The 12,978-nt window shown below is 35.0% G+C and overlaps 1 protein-coding gene across 3 annotated transcripts; it reads right to left on the bottom strand.

Annotated features, from left to right (window-relative positions):
* Positions 1–580: 580 nt before the first annotated feature.
* LOC131953043 (uncharacterized) lies at positions 581–11,443 on the bottom strand. Of its 3 annotated transcripts, XM_059316031.1 has the most exons (9): positions 11,261–11,443; positions 10,654–10,782; positions 9,689–9,826; positions 9,248–9,448; positions 8,929–9,129; positions 6,651–6,869; positions 4,283–4,420; positions 914–1,040; positions 581–770 (listed from the first exon to the last, which is right to left on the bottom strand). In XM_059316031.1, the coding sequence occupies exons 1-9, from the start codon at positions 11,319–11,321 to the stop codon at positions 743–745; spliced, it is 1,242 nt and encodes a 413-aa protein (XP_059172014.1). In that variant the 5' UTR covers positions 11,322–11,443; the 3' UTR covers positions 581–742. The 3 variants fall into 3 exon arrangements, with proteins under 3 accessions (XP_059172014.1, XP_059172016.1, XP_059172015.1); XM_059316033.1 differs by lacking the exon at positions 8,929–9,129; XM_059316032.1 differs by lacking the exon at positions 9,689–9,826.
* Between the last annotated feature and the right edge of the window lie 1,535 nt (positions 11,444–12,978).

Raw genomic sequence — 12,978 nt, 5'->3', positions numbered from 1 at the left:
TCCTTTGATCTGACGACCCTTTGGTCCAAGTCGCATTGCATATAGAATGCTATACACGCAAGAGCCAAACAATACGTTACTCACAATGAAACAGCACCCAGAATAATGAAAACACAATCACAATTTAGTCTAGATAGGACATTGGCCAGGACATCCCGGCCAATGCGCGCTATATATAAAAAGACAACTGAATTGAAAAATACAATTAGCAAAGACAATAAATAAGAACAGATTTATTGTGATAAGTATTTTGAAACGATTAATTGGCACGTCTAAATGACCTTAATTAGTTACATCACTGCCACCTGTTTGTTTTGTTTGATTTTACGACATTATGCTCTGTTCTGTTCTGTTCTTAAGATTTATATTCCAGACAATAAATCATGACCACCATTCGGCCTAGCGTACGTCAAACAATTTGCCTTTTATGTATATTTACATTTTCTATTTGTATGTGTAGAATATGAACTCTTGTTTCTCACAAAGAACACATGTCTAGTTTATTGAAGAAAGATCTTTCGTTTTCTTTATTTAACCATACGAATTCTGGTGAATCACAAACAACAAAAAGCACTCTATACACATCAGCACTGTTTTATTGTATTATAATCATGCGTGCACTAGTTAGCCAACGATTACATTTGATCAACATTATTCCATGTTCTGATTTTGGCGTTGTTCACTTGTCCAACTCTCCTTGCATTGTCCATTCTCAGGGTGGCACAGTTGTTCGGCGCAGTGGTTAAGGCATTTTTTGACAAAGCCCAGGCCTAGGTCACACATTAAATTTAATCAAAACAACCAACCTTTCAAAATAAATATGTAACAAGCTTGAAAATTGAAAATCTTGAAATCAAAAATTGCAAACAGTAAAATCAAAAAATTGTAAACAGTGAAGTCAAAAAATTGCTACCTTGCATGATTTGGGTCGCCAGGTTTGCAAGTCGTGCAGTCACCCGTGACGGGATCACAGTCGTGGTCTAGACAGAAAGGTGAGCAGGTCTTTTTACAGTTGTGGCCATAGAACCCTTTCAAACAAACTGTTGTAATTAGAAAGTTGAAAAGTATCAGCAGCAGAGACAAAGTAGTTTGGTTTTAAATTAAATGCATATCTACCATATTATATATATATATATATATATATATATATATATATATATATATATATGATATATATATATATATATATATATATATATATATATATATATATATATATATATATATATATAGTCTAAATAACTTTATTCCTGGCTTAACACAAGCCCAAGGGATACAACCAATAAAATATGTGTACCACTTAACCCAACAGCAAGGAGTAAACCATAACTGTGGGCCAAGCATAAATAAGCATTATCACTGGCTTAACACAAGCCCAAGGGATACAACAAAGTAACAAAATAAAATAAACATAATATAATAAAACTCAGAAGTCCACATGGTCTGACAAAACCACAATGGCGATAAGAAAACAACCACAGAAAAAAGCTTATGGCCAGCAACCAAAAATAAACTGCAAAATCATAAAATAAACATGTTTCTAACTTACCAGGTTTACAAAGAACCAAAAGCACAAATAATAAAAGCTAGATGGACGTTCTTCTGACTAAAGTAGCATCGGATGGAAAAAGGACTTTCTTCCTTACCTCATACCAAAGTGGACAGAACATCAAGCCGGAAATCGACTTTCACACACCTCACACACTACACGTAAACAAATAGTCCCTAATTCACAGATAACAAACCAAACGCCACGAAACATGCAACAGAATTATATAAAAAGACACTTAATATAAACATTGACAACAATATAAACGAAATATATACAAACTAGCTGTAAACAGGGACATAGACAGATAGACAGCGGCGCCATAATACGGGACTACACAACTAAAAAGTACGAACTATTTACGGCATGAAACGAAACGATACATTCGCCTTCTAAGTTACAAATAATAATAATAATAATAATACACTCCAGCCGCTCACACATATATATATATATATATATATATATATATATATATATATATATATATATATATATATACATAAGAACTGACCCGCGACGTAGCATACGCCGCTAGCTAGTTGTTTTATTTTCTACTTATCAACAATTCATATTTTGTGAATTCGAATACTACCCCACCTCCCTGCCTCCCCCACCCATTCGGGGTGAACCACAGCTCACCTGAAAGGTGGGGGTGAGGGTGGTGGCTAAGCTGCGTGGTGTTTTCTATGGTCTCCTTGAAGATAATTATATATATATATATATATATATATATATATATATATATATATATATATATATATATATATATATATATATATATATATATAAACATAAACATATTTAAAACATGGTTGTATATTTAGCTTATACTATGTAGTAGCCGTTATCGGTTAGGCTTTACTCCAGCCTTTACAGCCATGTCCATATTTAAATATTAACGTGTGTTTGTTTACAAAATGTTATAAGAAAAACTAAAGAGCATTACATAATGCTTTGCTCAAAACAGCAACAGCACGTGATTCTAAAAGTTAACCTACACATCACCCAACATTCATCAATATCACGGTTCGTTACACAAATATAATAAGCATCAGAGTCAAAACGTTGAACAGAAAACGGCTTGTTCCTTACTTTTCCTGAGCCCGTGAGCCTCAACCCCATTTCATACAATTAAAATATACAAAAAAACAATGATACAAAATAAGCATACGTCTGAAATTTAACCTTAATTTTATCTGAAATGTGACCTGATTTAACTGGGCTTAAGACGTTAGCCACCCCTACCCCCTTCCAGCCATTAGACCCCAGATCAATTACCTCTTCTCAATAGGGCTGGAAAGTAGGTCACCAACCAGTTTTACGGCTCATGCAACTTTTATTGAGCCGTAGAACTGGTTGTTGACCTACTTACCAGCCGTATTACCACCTTGTTTATTTAACCCACTACACGATAGATTTTATACTAACGAGCCGACCCGCAGCGTATCATACGCCGCTATTTAGTTGTTTTATTTTCTACTTTTCAGTAATTCATAATTTGTGAATTCGACAGAACCAATGCTGCCACTGAAAATATTTGCTTTAAAACACTAACCCCCCCCCTTTCCCCCAACCCCGACCCTACACAGAACCCCCCCCCCCCCCCCCCGTGAAAGCAACCTCCTATTAGTTATTTCTTAGTCACCTCCTGTAAGTTTAAAATCGAACTAAATTATCTGCCCCTAATAGAAACCCGGCTATACGGCTCTACGATTTGTAAACATTTAGCTTTGTAAACATTTAGCGTGACCACAGCTCACCGGACAATATAGGGGTTGGATGGGGGTGGTAGTGATAGTGATAGAGAGAAATAGAGGGGACTGCAAGGAGGCGCTTGCAGCTTGTTTTCTAACGGCTCCCAGAAGAGAATTATATCTATAGATAGATACCCACTGTGTTTCATCCAGACTTATTTCTCCTTATGTTTATCCTTAATCTTAGCTGTATCGGTATTATTTATTAATTCTTAGCATTACCCTTACCGTTGGGTACTTTTACCGTTACTGTTTCCGTTACTGTTATTGTAACCGTGTAACTGTTACAGTTACCCTATGAGTAACTGTTTTGGAAGTAGGTAATGTCCTACTGCAGTTTTTGGATTATACTAAGTGGGGTAATTGACAGGGGTAATTGAACTGGAAGTAATGAGGTTTAAAATTACCGAGGGGTAAATCGCGGAAGGGGAGTATAGCTAAGATTCATTTTTAAGCAACAACTACCCCTGTAAAAGTAGGTAACATCTCCTTAGGCCACAACACCTGTATCTACATTTTGGCTGAGCACCCCCCCACACACACACACACACACGCACACACACACAAACATACACGCACACACAATCGAAAATTTAAAAAATTCCTGATGCAATTATGTCCCTTTAAACAGGTAAGATTATTATGACACTTTTGAGAATCTGGTATAATCCCAAGTGCCCAAAACACCATAGTCATTTTCTTTGCGATTGTCGATCTAGTTCAAGAACTTTTTTTTAAATATATAGTCTATAGTACTATACCAAGACCGCGGTCTGTCTATGTAAGTTTTCAACCTCTTTAAACGCGATTGTTGAGATGGCTCTATTTTACACATTAGAGTAAAAGTGAACAGCAAACTTTGTCTGATTCTGTCCTGCAAATATCCAATCGATTAGTTCTAAGAAACAAACAGGCCCCACTTTGTTTTGTTAGATATATTTCTTTCACATAAATAAATTTAAAACATCACACATACCATTTGTACACTCCGGTGGATCCTCGAATCCCTGACAGCCGTTGTCACATTCACCAGTTTCTCTGTGACAAGATGTCTCGTAGCAGTTTCTGCTACAGTTGTTCTCACATGTTAGGCCCCATGTCCCAACAGGACATTCTAGTATGGAAAAAAACATGATAAAAATTGTATACGCACCAAGTACTTCGTTACGAAATTGTTAACGCGAATTTTTCGGGGAGCAGTGGACGAATACATAGAACAAATATAATACTTCCTATGTTAAGTCAGTAAATACACGGGGAAAAAATCATTTTAAATTAATTTTGCTATTGTTCTACACATAGATGTGAAAAGTACAACAAATGAACAAACAATCCTTGACGGGTACATCTTAGGTTAACGTTAACCCAACTTCACTTGACATGAGAAGAATCGAACTACTAACACACAGCAACATGATGCTAAGTGAATGAAATCATCAACCATGACGAGAACTTTAGTCATGTCTACACTGCTTACAACACAGTTTTAAAACGCATATAATACTTTTTTTCTTTCTCAAAAAAATATTAATATGTATTCTCGAATTAGATGACCCTTAAACCTAAAAATAGTAAAAAGCAAAGATTTGTATCAAATATTAATGACTAACATTGTTTTATAAAGAAACTGAATAATTTATTGTGATTTTATAATATATTTTTTTTATTTTCAACCAATTAACTTTGGTTTGACCTTGATTCTAGATTTTAGATCTAGGATTGACTTTCTCTTCGTCCGACAACTGATCTATAGATCTAGAGAAAGATTACGTATACTCAAATTAGAAGAACTGTTGAAAATTGATAACAGTGTTGTAACCTAATAAAAAATAGCAAACGGACATATAGCTATAGCCTACAGAAAATCAGCTTTATAATGCGTTAAACTTTTGAATGGGCACCAAAATCTTCGATTGAAGCTGCCATTATTGTTATAAAAAGTAAATACATCATGTGACGTCACTATAAGTAAAGTCATTGTTCTGAAAAAAATGTAATTAATGTGGTTAATCTACCAATGAATATATTAATAATAATATATTAATAACGTCTTTAAATTAATTTGTGATTAATAGTTTGTTTAAAAAGAAAAATTTTCTCAACCTAATTATGTATTATTCAGCTCTACGCATTTTGCAGATTCGCTCCTGTAACCAAACGGACAAACAACAACAAAAAAAATATACAAACATTTAAACAAACTTGAGTTTTAGTAGAGTTTTATCCCGAATTATTCAATTCCATAGCTAAACAAACAAAGATTTATATAAAATAATTAAGGTCTGAAATAGTTTAGTATAGAAACTCATTATTATCTAGATCTAGATTGAGTTATCTAGATTCTACGACTGGTTTGGTTAAGTCGAGTTTTCTCGTAGTTCTAGATCTAGAACCTAGATAGATAAATCACTTTTATTCTGGAATTAGATGATCTTTAAAGCTAAAAAGCAAAGATTAATATCAAATATTTAAGGACTAAAATAGTTTAATAAAGAAACTCAATAATTTATTGTGATTTTATGATGGTTTTTATTTTTAACCAATTAATTTCGGATTGACCTAGATTCTAGATCTATAAATTCCTCCGACAGCTGATCTTTAGATTCCAGATCTAGAGAATTTTTTTGTATTCTTAAATGAAAATGGACTGTTGAAAATTGATATTAGTGTTGGAACGTAACAAAAATAGCAAACGGACTTATCGTTAAAGCTATAGCCGACAGAAAATTAGCTTTATAACGCGTTAAACTTTTGAATGGGCACCAAAATCTTCGATGGAAGCCGTCATTATTGATATAAAAAGTAAATAAATCATGTAATGTCACTTTAAGTAAAGTCATTGTTCTGAAATTTTATAATTATTTTGATTAATCTACCAATGAAATATCAATTAATTAATTAATTTGTGACTAACAGTTTGTTTAAAAAGAAAATTGTTCTCTGTCTAATTACGTATTGTACAGCTCTACACATAGTGCAGATTCTCTCCTGTAACCAAACGGACAAACAAAAAAACAAAAAACAAATTCAAACATGTAAACAAACTTGATTTTTAGTAGTATATAGATAGATAGATATACTCGTAAAAAAAAACTAATTTGAATTTATAAAGTACTAATTTTCCGCACTATTATAAACACATTGTTTTCTGTTCACTTGTTGGGCTACGAAATTCTATTTTATTTTAACAGTTGAAGTAATTAAAAATTGATTAAAAATTCATGCCTATATCCCGTGTTTTATTCCCCGTACTGTTATGTAAGAATATTCGAGAAAGTTTAGGGGAGATCACTCCCGCTTTATTTTCTGTAAAATTTCAGTAAGCGATATATGACAAAATTTACCTCCGTATATTTCAACCTCACACAGTGTCAGATATGGTCCGACTGACTCACTAATCTGTACTTTAGCGACATTTTCTTGCAGTGTAGCGGTGCTGATGTTGTAAATAGTTTCAACAGTTCCCGGTTCTTTGTATGTAAACAGAGTCACTCCACTGGACGAGTAAGACTGGAGCTTAAATTTCTGTAGCCTTTCTGGGCAACAAATCCCTTTGTATTTAGCTGTGAATAGATATTTAAACTCTTAGATATTATCTTCGCACGGAGATGGCATCACCGTTGTTGCAATTTATTTTCTCCAAATTCATTAAATGGAAAATATTGCAACCACTAGTATGTATTTACTGAAATTTTATATACACTAAGAAGGCATTTTATAATTTTGTTTCAAATACGCAGAAATATGAGGCGTTAAAAAAATTCATAAAAAACGTTTTAATAACAAGCTTTTATGTACTAATGCACTAAAAAGTAGAAAATAAATTATACACTACTATTTAAATTACTATAAAGAAAAGCGTGGGTCACTTTAGTACTTTAGTACCTATTGGATACCTTTACTAATATTTCAGAAGAGACCCACGCTTTTCTATATAGTAATTTAAATAGTAGTGTATAATTTATTTTCTACTTTTTAGTGCATTAGTACATAAAAGCTTGTTATTAAAACGTTTTTTATGAATTTTTTTTTCAGTACTTTACATGTTTTATCTATAATAATAGTTTCGCTGTCTGTCTATGTATCTATCTATCTATGTATCTATCTATCTGTCTGACAAGAACGCTCTAGAGAAAACACAAGCAAATTAAAAACATGCATAGTAATTCGAAAAACGAAGTATGACGTCGTCACATTTAGCATAGAGTAGAAAATAATCTCAAGCCGGGGAGTGCACACAGTAATATGACGTCATTGATTCTCGAGTAAACATTGAATAAAAAGGCAATTTTGTCTAATCTAAGTGGTTTGCGTGAAGAGTTTCTTTCATACAATTCTTCGGGTAGGGGCGAAGCCCCACTTCCGCGTAATAACGTCTGAACCCCCTCCCCCTCTCCCCAACTCAAAAGAAATTTCTTCATCGATACTCTATAATAAAATTACCGCCTAATTAATGTGTCTAATCTAAAAAGTGGTTTTCTTGCAATTTCTTTAATGCAATTCTTCGGGTAGTGGCTAAGCGCGACACCGGTGTTTCTTTCAGACTTTTTCCTCCCCGGAGGAGGGAACTTTTTCGAATCTAAAAAGTGTTTAGCGTGCAGTTTTTTTTTTCAAGCATCGCTTCCGGTAGGGGCTAAGCCCCGCCCAGATTCTTCCTTTAGTTTGTATGATCTACAAATGCGACCAGTGTTTCTTTCAGACTTTTTCCTCCCCGGAGAGGGGTGGGGGTACTTGAAATTTTCGGGGGCGGGGGTAGATTTTTCTGCGAGGGGGCGAACACTGGAAAAAGTATATAATTATACTTTGTTGAATGGGACGGTAGACATGTTTTGAAGTGTGTGTGTAGGGGGGAGGGGGGGGGGCGAAGCCCCCTCCTCCCAAGTAGAGTTGCCTGAAAGAAACTCTAAATGCGACTTTTGTCGCATGGTTTAGGGATATTCCTATGACTATATTTTGTATAAATTAAAGTACCGAGAAAATAGACAGCACTATCAACCTAGCGCCCGTTGTATCCTTCCTCAACGGGCCATTTTTCTCGTTTACAATAGTGTTACATGAATAAAAACCATTGCGCGTCTATTGAACGTGATGGCGCAGCTATTGAACGTGATGACGCGTGTGGTTGGATAGACATGCCTATTAATTCGGTCCAAATTTTAATTAATTCATAAAAAATTAATTAGGCATCCAATTAACATTGCATTGTCTTCATGTCTTGACCCACATGCCAACTGTGAATCGTATCGATCTAGTAGAAGTGTCCGAATTTTCACTCCAGCGTTTCGATCTAGACAGACTGACGACTGACGACAGAGGAAGCAAGTTAAATAAAAGCTTGTAATAAAAATCAATCACATTTCGATGAGCTTAGCCCAATTATGTCAACAACAAACGCAACTTTTGACCGTAATATATATATGTATAGGTATGTATGTATATGAGTACATATACATGTATATACATCTGATTATATATACTAGCCGTCCCAGCCAAGCACTGCACTAGCCGAAATGCAAAACTTATCTGTTTGGAACTCAAGACTTCGGTTAGCAGCCTAGCGCTCTATCGCTAGGCCAATGTATAAATAAGTATTGTGCACGTTTTTTTTCAAAGACGACTTACTGTCATTTCTGTTGTAGATCATGTATCTGTTGACAGCTTGAGGCGGAGAAACAGTTACACTCCAGTACTGAGATGAATCGGAAGAATCGCGTGTGTGGGAACAAATCGTTCTGGGTATACCGTCAACGGAATTATTCGAATGCCAGTTCCCCTTATACGTGCTTGACTGACTAGTAGATTGACGAAGAGCTACGTTCCGACCTATGCCGAATATTGAAAATACAAACTAATTATTGCAGTAGTGTATCGTGTGCTCTATTTGAATCTATTTCTGTACAAGAATCTTTGTACACATGAAAATATTTATAGCCAAACTCACCTCCACTGACGTAAAGAGAACAGAGTGACCTGACACCGTCACCTGACACAACAACCTGTTGTACCAAGACAGACAGGTCACAGCGAATGTCAAGTGTTTTACTGTTGATGTAGGATAGTTTCATACCGCTACACTGTATCACAGATAGTGCCCCGGGATTTTGAAAGTCAAGAAAAGAAACTCTCAGATTTCTCAATGCGTCTATAAAAACAAATATTAAAGAATTCATATTCCAATATTTTTTTAATAAAAACTTAAAAACCCCTAATCGGACTTCAGAACTACTTCTAGCCCCGTTTTTTACGGTTGCTCAGAATAAACTCCTAGTTGCAGCTTTGATACTTTTAAAAAAACAAACCCAATAAGATACTGTACAGACATTGTTAAACACAGAACATATAAAAGAAGAATGAACGCATTTGTTCTATTAGTCCACCACACCTGGGTCAATGACGGTCAGTCTGAGCCAGGTAAACGGGAACTCTTCCCGCAAGTCCACAATGGCAATATCCGTGTCCGACGTGCACGTGCTGTCATCGCCGTCTGTGAGTACGTCAGATAAACCTGAGGCCAAGTCAACTGGGAAATAGAACACGTGGAAAAATGTTACGGCAACAAAAAATACTGTGAGTACGTCAAATAAACCTGAGGCCAAGTCAACTGGGAAATAGAACACGTGGAAAAACGTTACGGCAACAAAAATTACTGTGAGTACGTCAGATAAACCTGAGGCCAAGTCAACTGGGAAATAGAACACGTGGAAAAATGTTACGACAACAAAAATTACGGTGAACACGTCAGATAAACCTGAGGCCAAGTCAACTGAAAAATAGAACTCGTGGAAAAACGTTACTGCAACAAAAATTACTGTGAGTACGTCAGAAAAACCTGAGGCCAAGTCAACTGGGAAATAGAACACGTGGAAAAACGTTACGGAAACAAAAATTACTGTAAGTACGTCAGATAAACCTGAGGCCAAGTCAACTGAAAAATAGAACAAAGGGAAAAAACGTTACGGCAACAAAAATTACTTTAAATGCACTATAAATAAGAACAGTTATCTTCATTTTCTTGTGCTAAGCTTTTTGGTTTGATATATGTAGTATATGGGTGCTTGTTGAGGAATGTGTGGCTATTTCTTGATTGTGTTAGCTATTAGTGTATCTATACTAAATCAGTATGTACCTTTTTATCAGCCCCGTTTTCATTCAACATTTAGTTAAACCATCCTATAACTATCAGCCATCCCATAACTACCATTGACCTTACCATTCTACATTTAGCTCAGCCATCCTATAATTACCATTGACCTTACCATTCTACATTTAGCTCAGCCATCCCATAATTACCATTGACCTTACCATTTACATTTAGCTCAGCCATCCCATAATTATCATTGACCTTACCATACTGACACTTGATACCAAACCATCCACGAGCACACTTGGATCCGTTGACACATTGACCACTGTCGTCACACTGGTCATCCTCACAGTGACACATGTATTGGGAACTGGGTCCAAACCATTTTACACCTGGTATAAGAAAATGTGGAGATCTACATTCTAATAAAATAGACCCAATGACTAAAGTTTGTATATTTATACATATATTTATATTTTACTTGTAAGAGATCCAAAAAATCGGCAGTAGGCCTTATGTGTAGAATTTTAAAATACATGTTTATGCAGCAAAATTATTATGTTTAAAGTGAGAGTATAATCAAAAAGCTTTAACAATTTTATACTTTCATTCACGAAATGTTACGTTTTAATTAGGCCTCATAAGACTTCTGTTTAACTCACTCTAATTTATGAACATGTAAAGAATCGACACTCACACCATGTTTACAATATATCTTGTTAAATTATTATACCAATCTATCTCCAAAAAGCTACTTTTTTAAAATAAATTAAAATAAAATGTTTTATATTTATGTTCTTCTTTCTTCATACGCTGAAAAATAAGCTTACATTAAAAATTATTTTAACCAACATCTAAAATTAAAATAACCTTGTGTTGAAAAAACCCACAAACAAGAGCACAATGTCAGATATAATATGACGTTCCTCATTGTTCAAAGATTTTGAAAAGTGAAACACGCGTACTTTATATTTTCACACACCTGTTATTCTTTGCCTTTTTAGGCTAAACTACAATACTGGAAAATAAAATACAAAAACTGTGCATTAAATAATAGGACCAAATCAGGGGCAAATTCAGATTGAACCAGTGTTTCTCCCAGACTTTTTTCTCCGGAGGGGCACTTGAAATTTTCAGGGAGGGGGGGGTAAACTTTTTTCGGTGGGGGCCGTCACTGTTATATATTTTCTATTTAAATTTCATTTCGTTCGGGAGGACGGTAGACTTTTTCCCCCACCTGAAGAGATGCCTGGAAGAAACTCTGGATTGAACAGAGCCCCTGGCTCGTAAATTTAGGGGGGGGGGTCCTTCCGCATATTTTATGACTTCTGTGTTGTGATTGAAATATGTAATAACATTAACATGTTTAACCACAACATAAAAAAGACATCGCACATTATGGTAAATCGAAAATATTTAGTATTCGTAGTGCTTTTTAGGGCTTTGGTAAAAATGATAAAAATGTCAAGTAATTTACCTCGACAATAAAAAAGAATGAACTTATTATCCTGAGTGTTATGTAAGCGATTTATTGACCAGGTCTAACTCGGCCGGTTTAATGATACTGCAGTCTAACTAATGTTATGTGTTTGGTTATCATTGATCTGTTTAACTTCTATCGATGAGTTAAATTAGCTTATTTATCTGCACTGTGACTGCCACGTGTACATTCGATTTTTATGGGTAGAACATTGGCTTATTAAGCTTGAGTGGGGCCCTGGTCAGAAAAACATTAGGGGCCCTAAAATATACACACACACATATATATATATATATATATATATATATATATATATATATATATATATATATATATATATATATATATATATATATATATATATATATATATTTATATATATACATGGTGACAGGACAAATGATCTCAGACGAAATTTCTCTGACAAAATATCTCATGGACAAATGATCTCAGGACAAATGATCTGATGACAAATGATCTCAGGACAAATGATCTCAAGGACAAATGATCTCACAGACAAAATATATTATTGAACATGAACATGAACATGCACATGCACATGCATATACGCATATGCATACGCATAAGCATACACATAGATGAACGCGAACCGATAACAGCTGCTGTTAACACTGCAGGAAAGGAGAGATTGGCGCTCAGAGTAAGTTTTTGCTGTTGAACCGAAACAAATAAGCTTTTCATTGATTTGACACTAAAATGTTCATTTAGTAGAAAACAAGAAAGTCAAATTAGACTGTTTTAATATGAGAAAGTGGAAAAAGTAAAGTTTTTTTTTGGAACCTGAGCGTCCATGGGGCAAGTGGAGTAGAGTTTACCTGTTTCTGTTTCCTCTGCATACGGGAACCATGTGCTTATCAGGGCTAGGTTGACTCATGGACTGTCTACGAACTTGAACCCGGATTTGAACTATAGTCTTACGCTCTACCATTCGACCTTCTTATTCGGGGTAGGGGGGATGTGGGGATCAGCAAAATATGTGTCCTTTCTCCTTAATAGTCGAGCACGCTCGTGGCTAGATGATGGTTTTCTAAAAATTTTTGTGAGCAGCCCCATGATACGTGGTATCTTTTCTCGTTAGCTCCCAAGA

Source organism: Physella acuta, unplaced genomic scaffold (assembly GCF_028476545.2).
Source record: "Physella acuta isolate Inbredline_101_S28 unplaced genomic scaffold, ASM2847654v3 ptg000902l, whole genome shotgun sequence".
NCBI classification, from domain to species: Eukaryota; Metazoa; Mollusca; class Gastropoda; family Physidae; genus Physella; species Physella acuta.
Note: the sequence above shows the minus strand (reverse complement) of the source record. Positions and strands in the feature narration are given on the sequence as shown.

What these genes read in the sequence shown, in the direction of transcription:
- LOC131953043 (XM_059316031.1), bottom strand. Translation starts at nt 11,321, where the DNA reads ATGAGGAACGTCATATTATATCTGACATTGTGCTCTTGTTTGTGGGTT. An exon ending in GATCTACAACAGAAATGACA is followed by an intron (nt 6,870 to 8,928) that starts GTAAGTCGTCTT and finishes ATCTATTCACAG; the next exon opens with CTAAATACAAAGGGATTTGT. An exon ending in TCCACCGGAGTGTACAAATG is followed by an intron (nt 1,041 to 4,282) that starts GTATGTGTGATG and finishes TAATTACAACAG; the next exon opens with TTTGTTTGAAAGGGTTCTAT.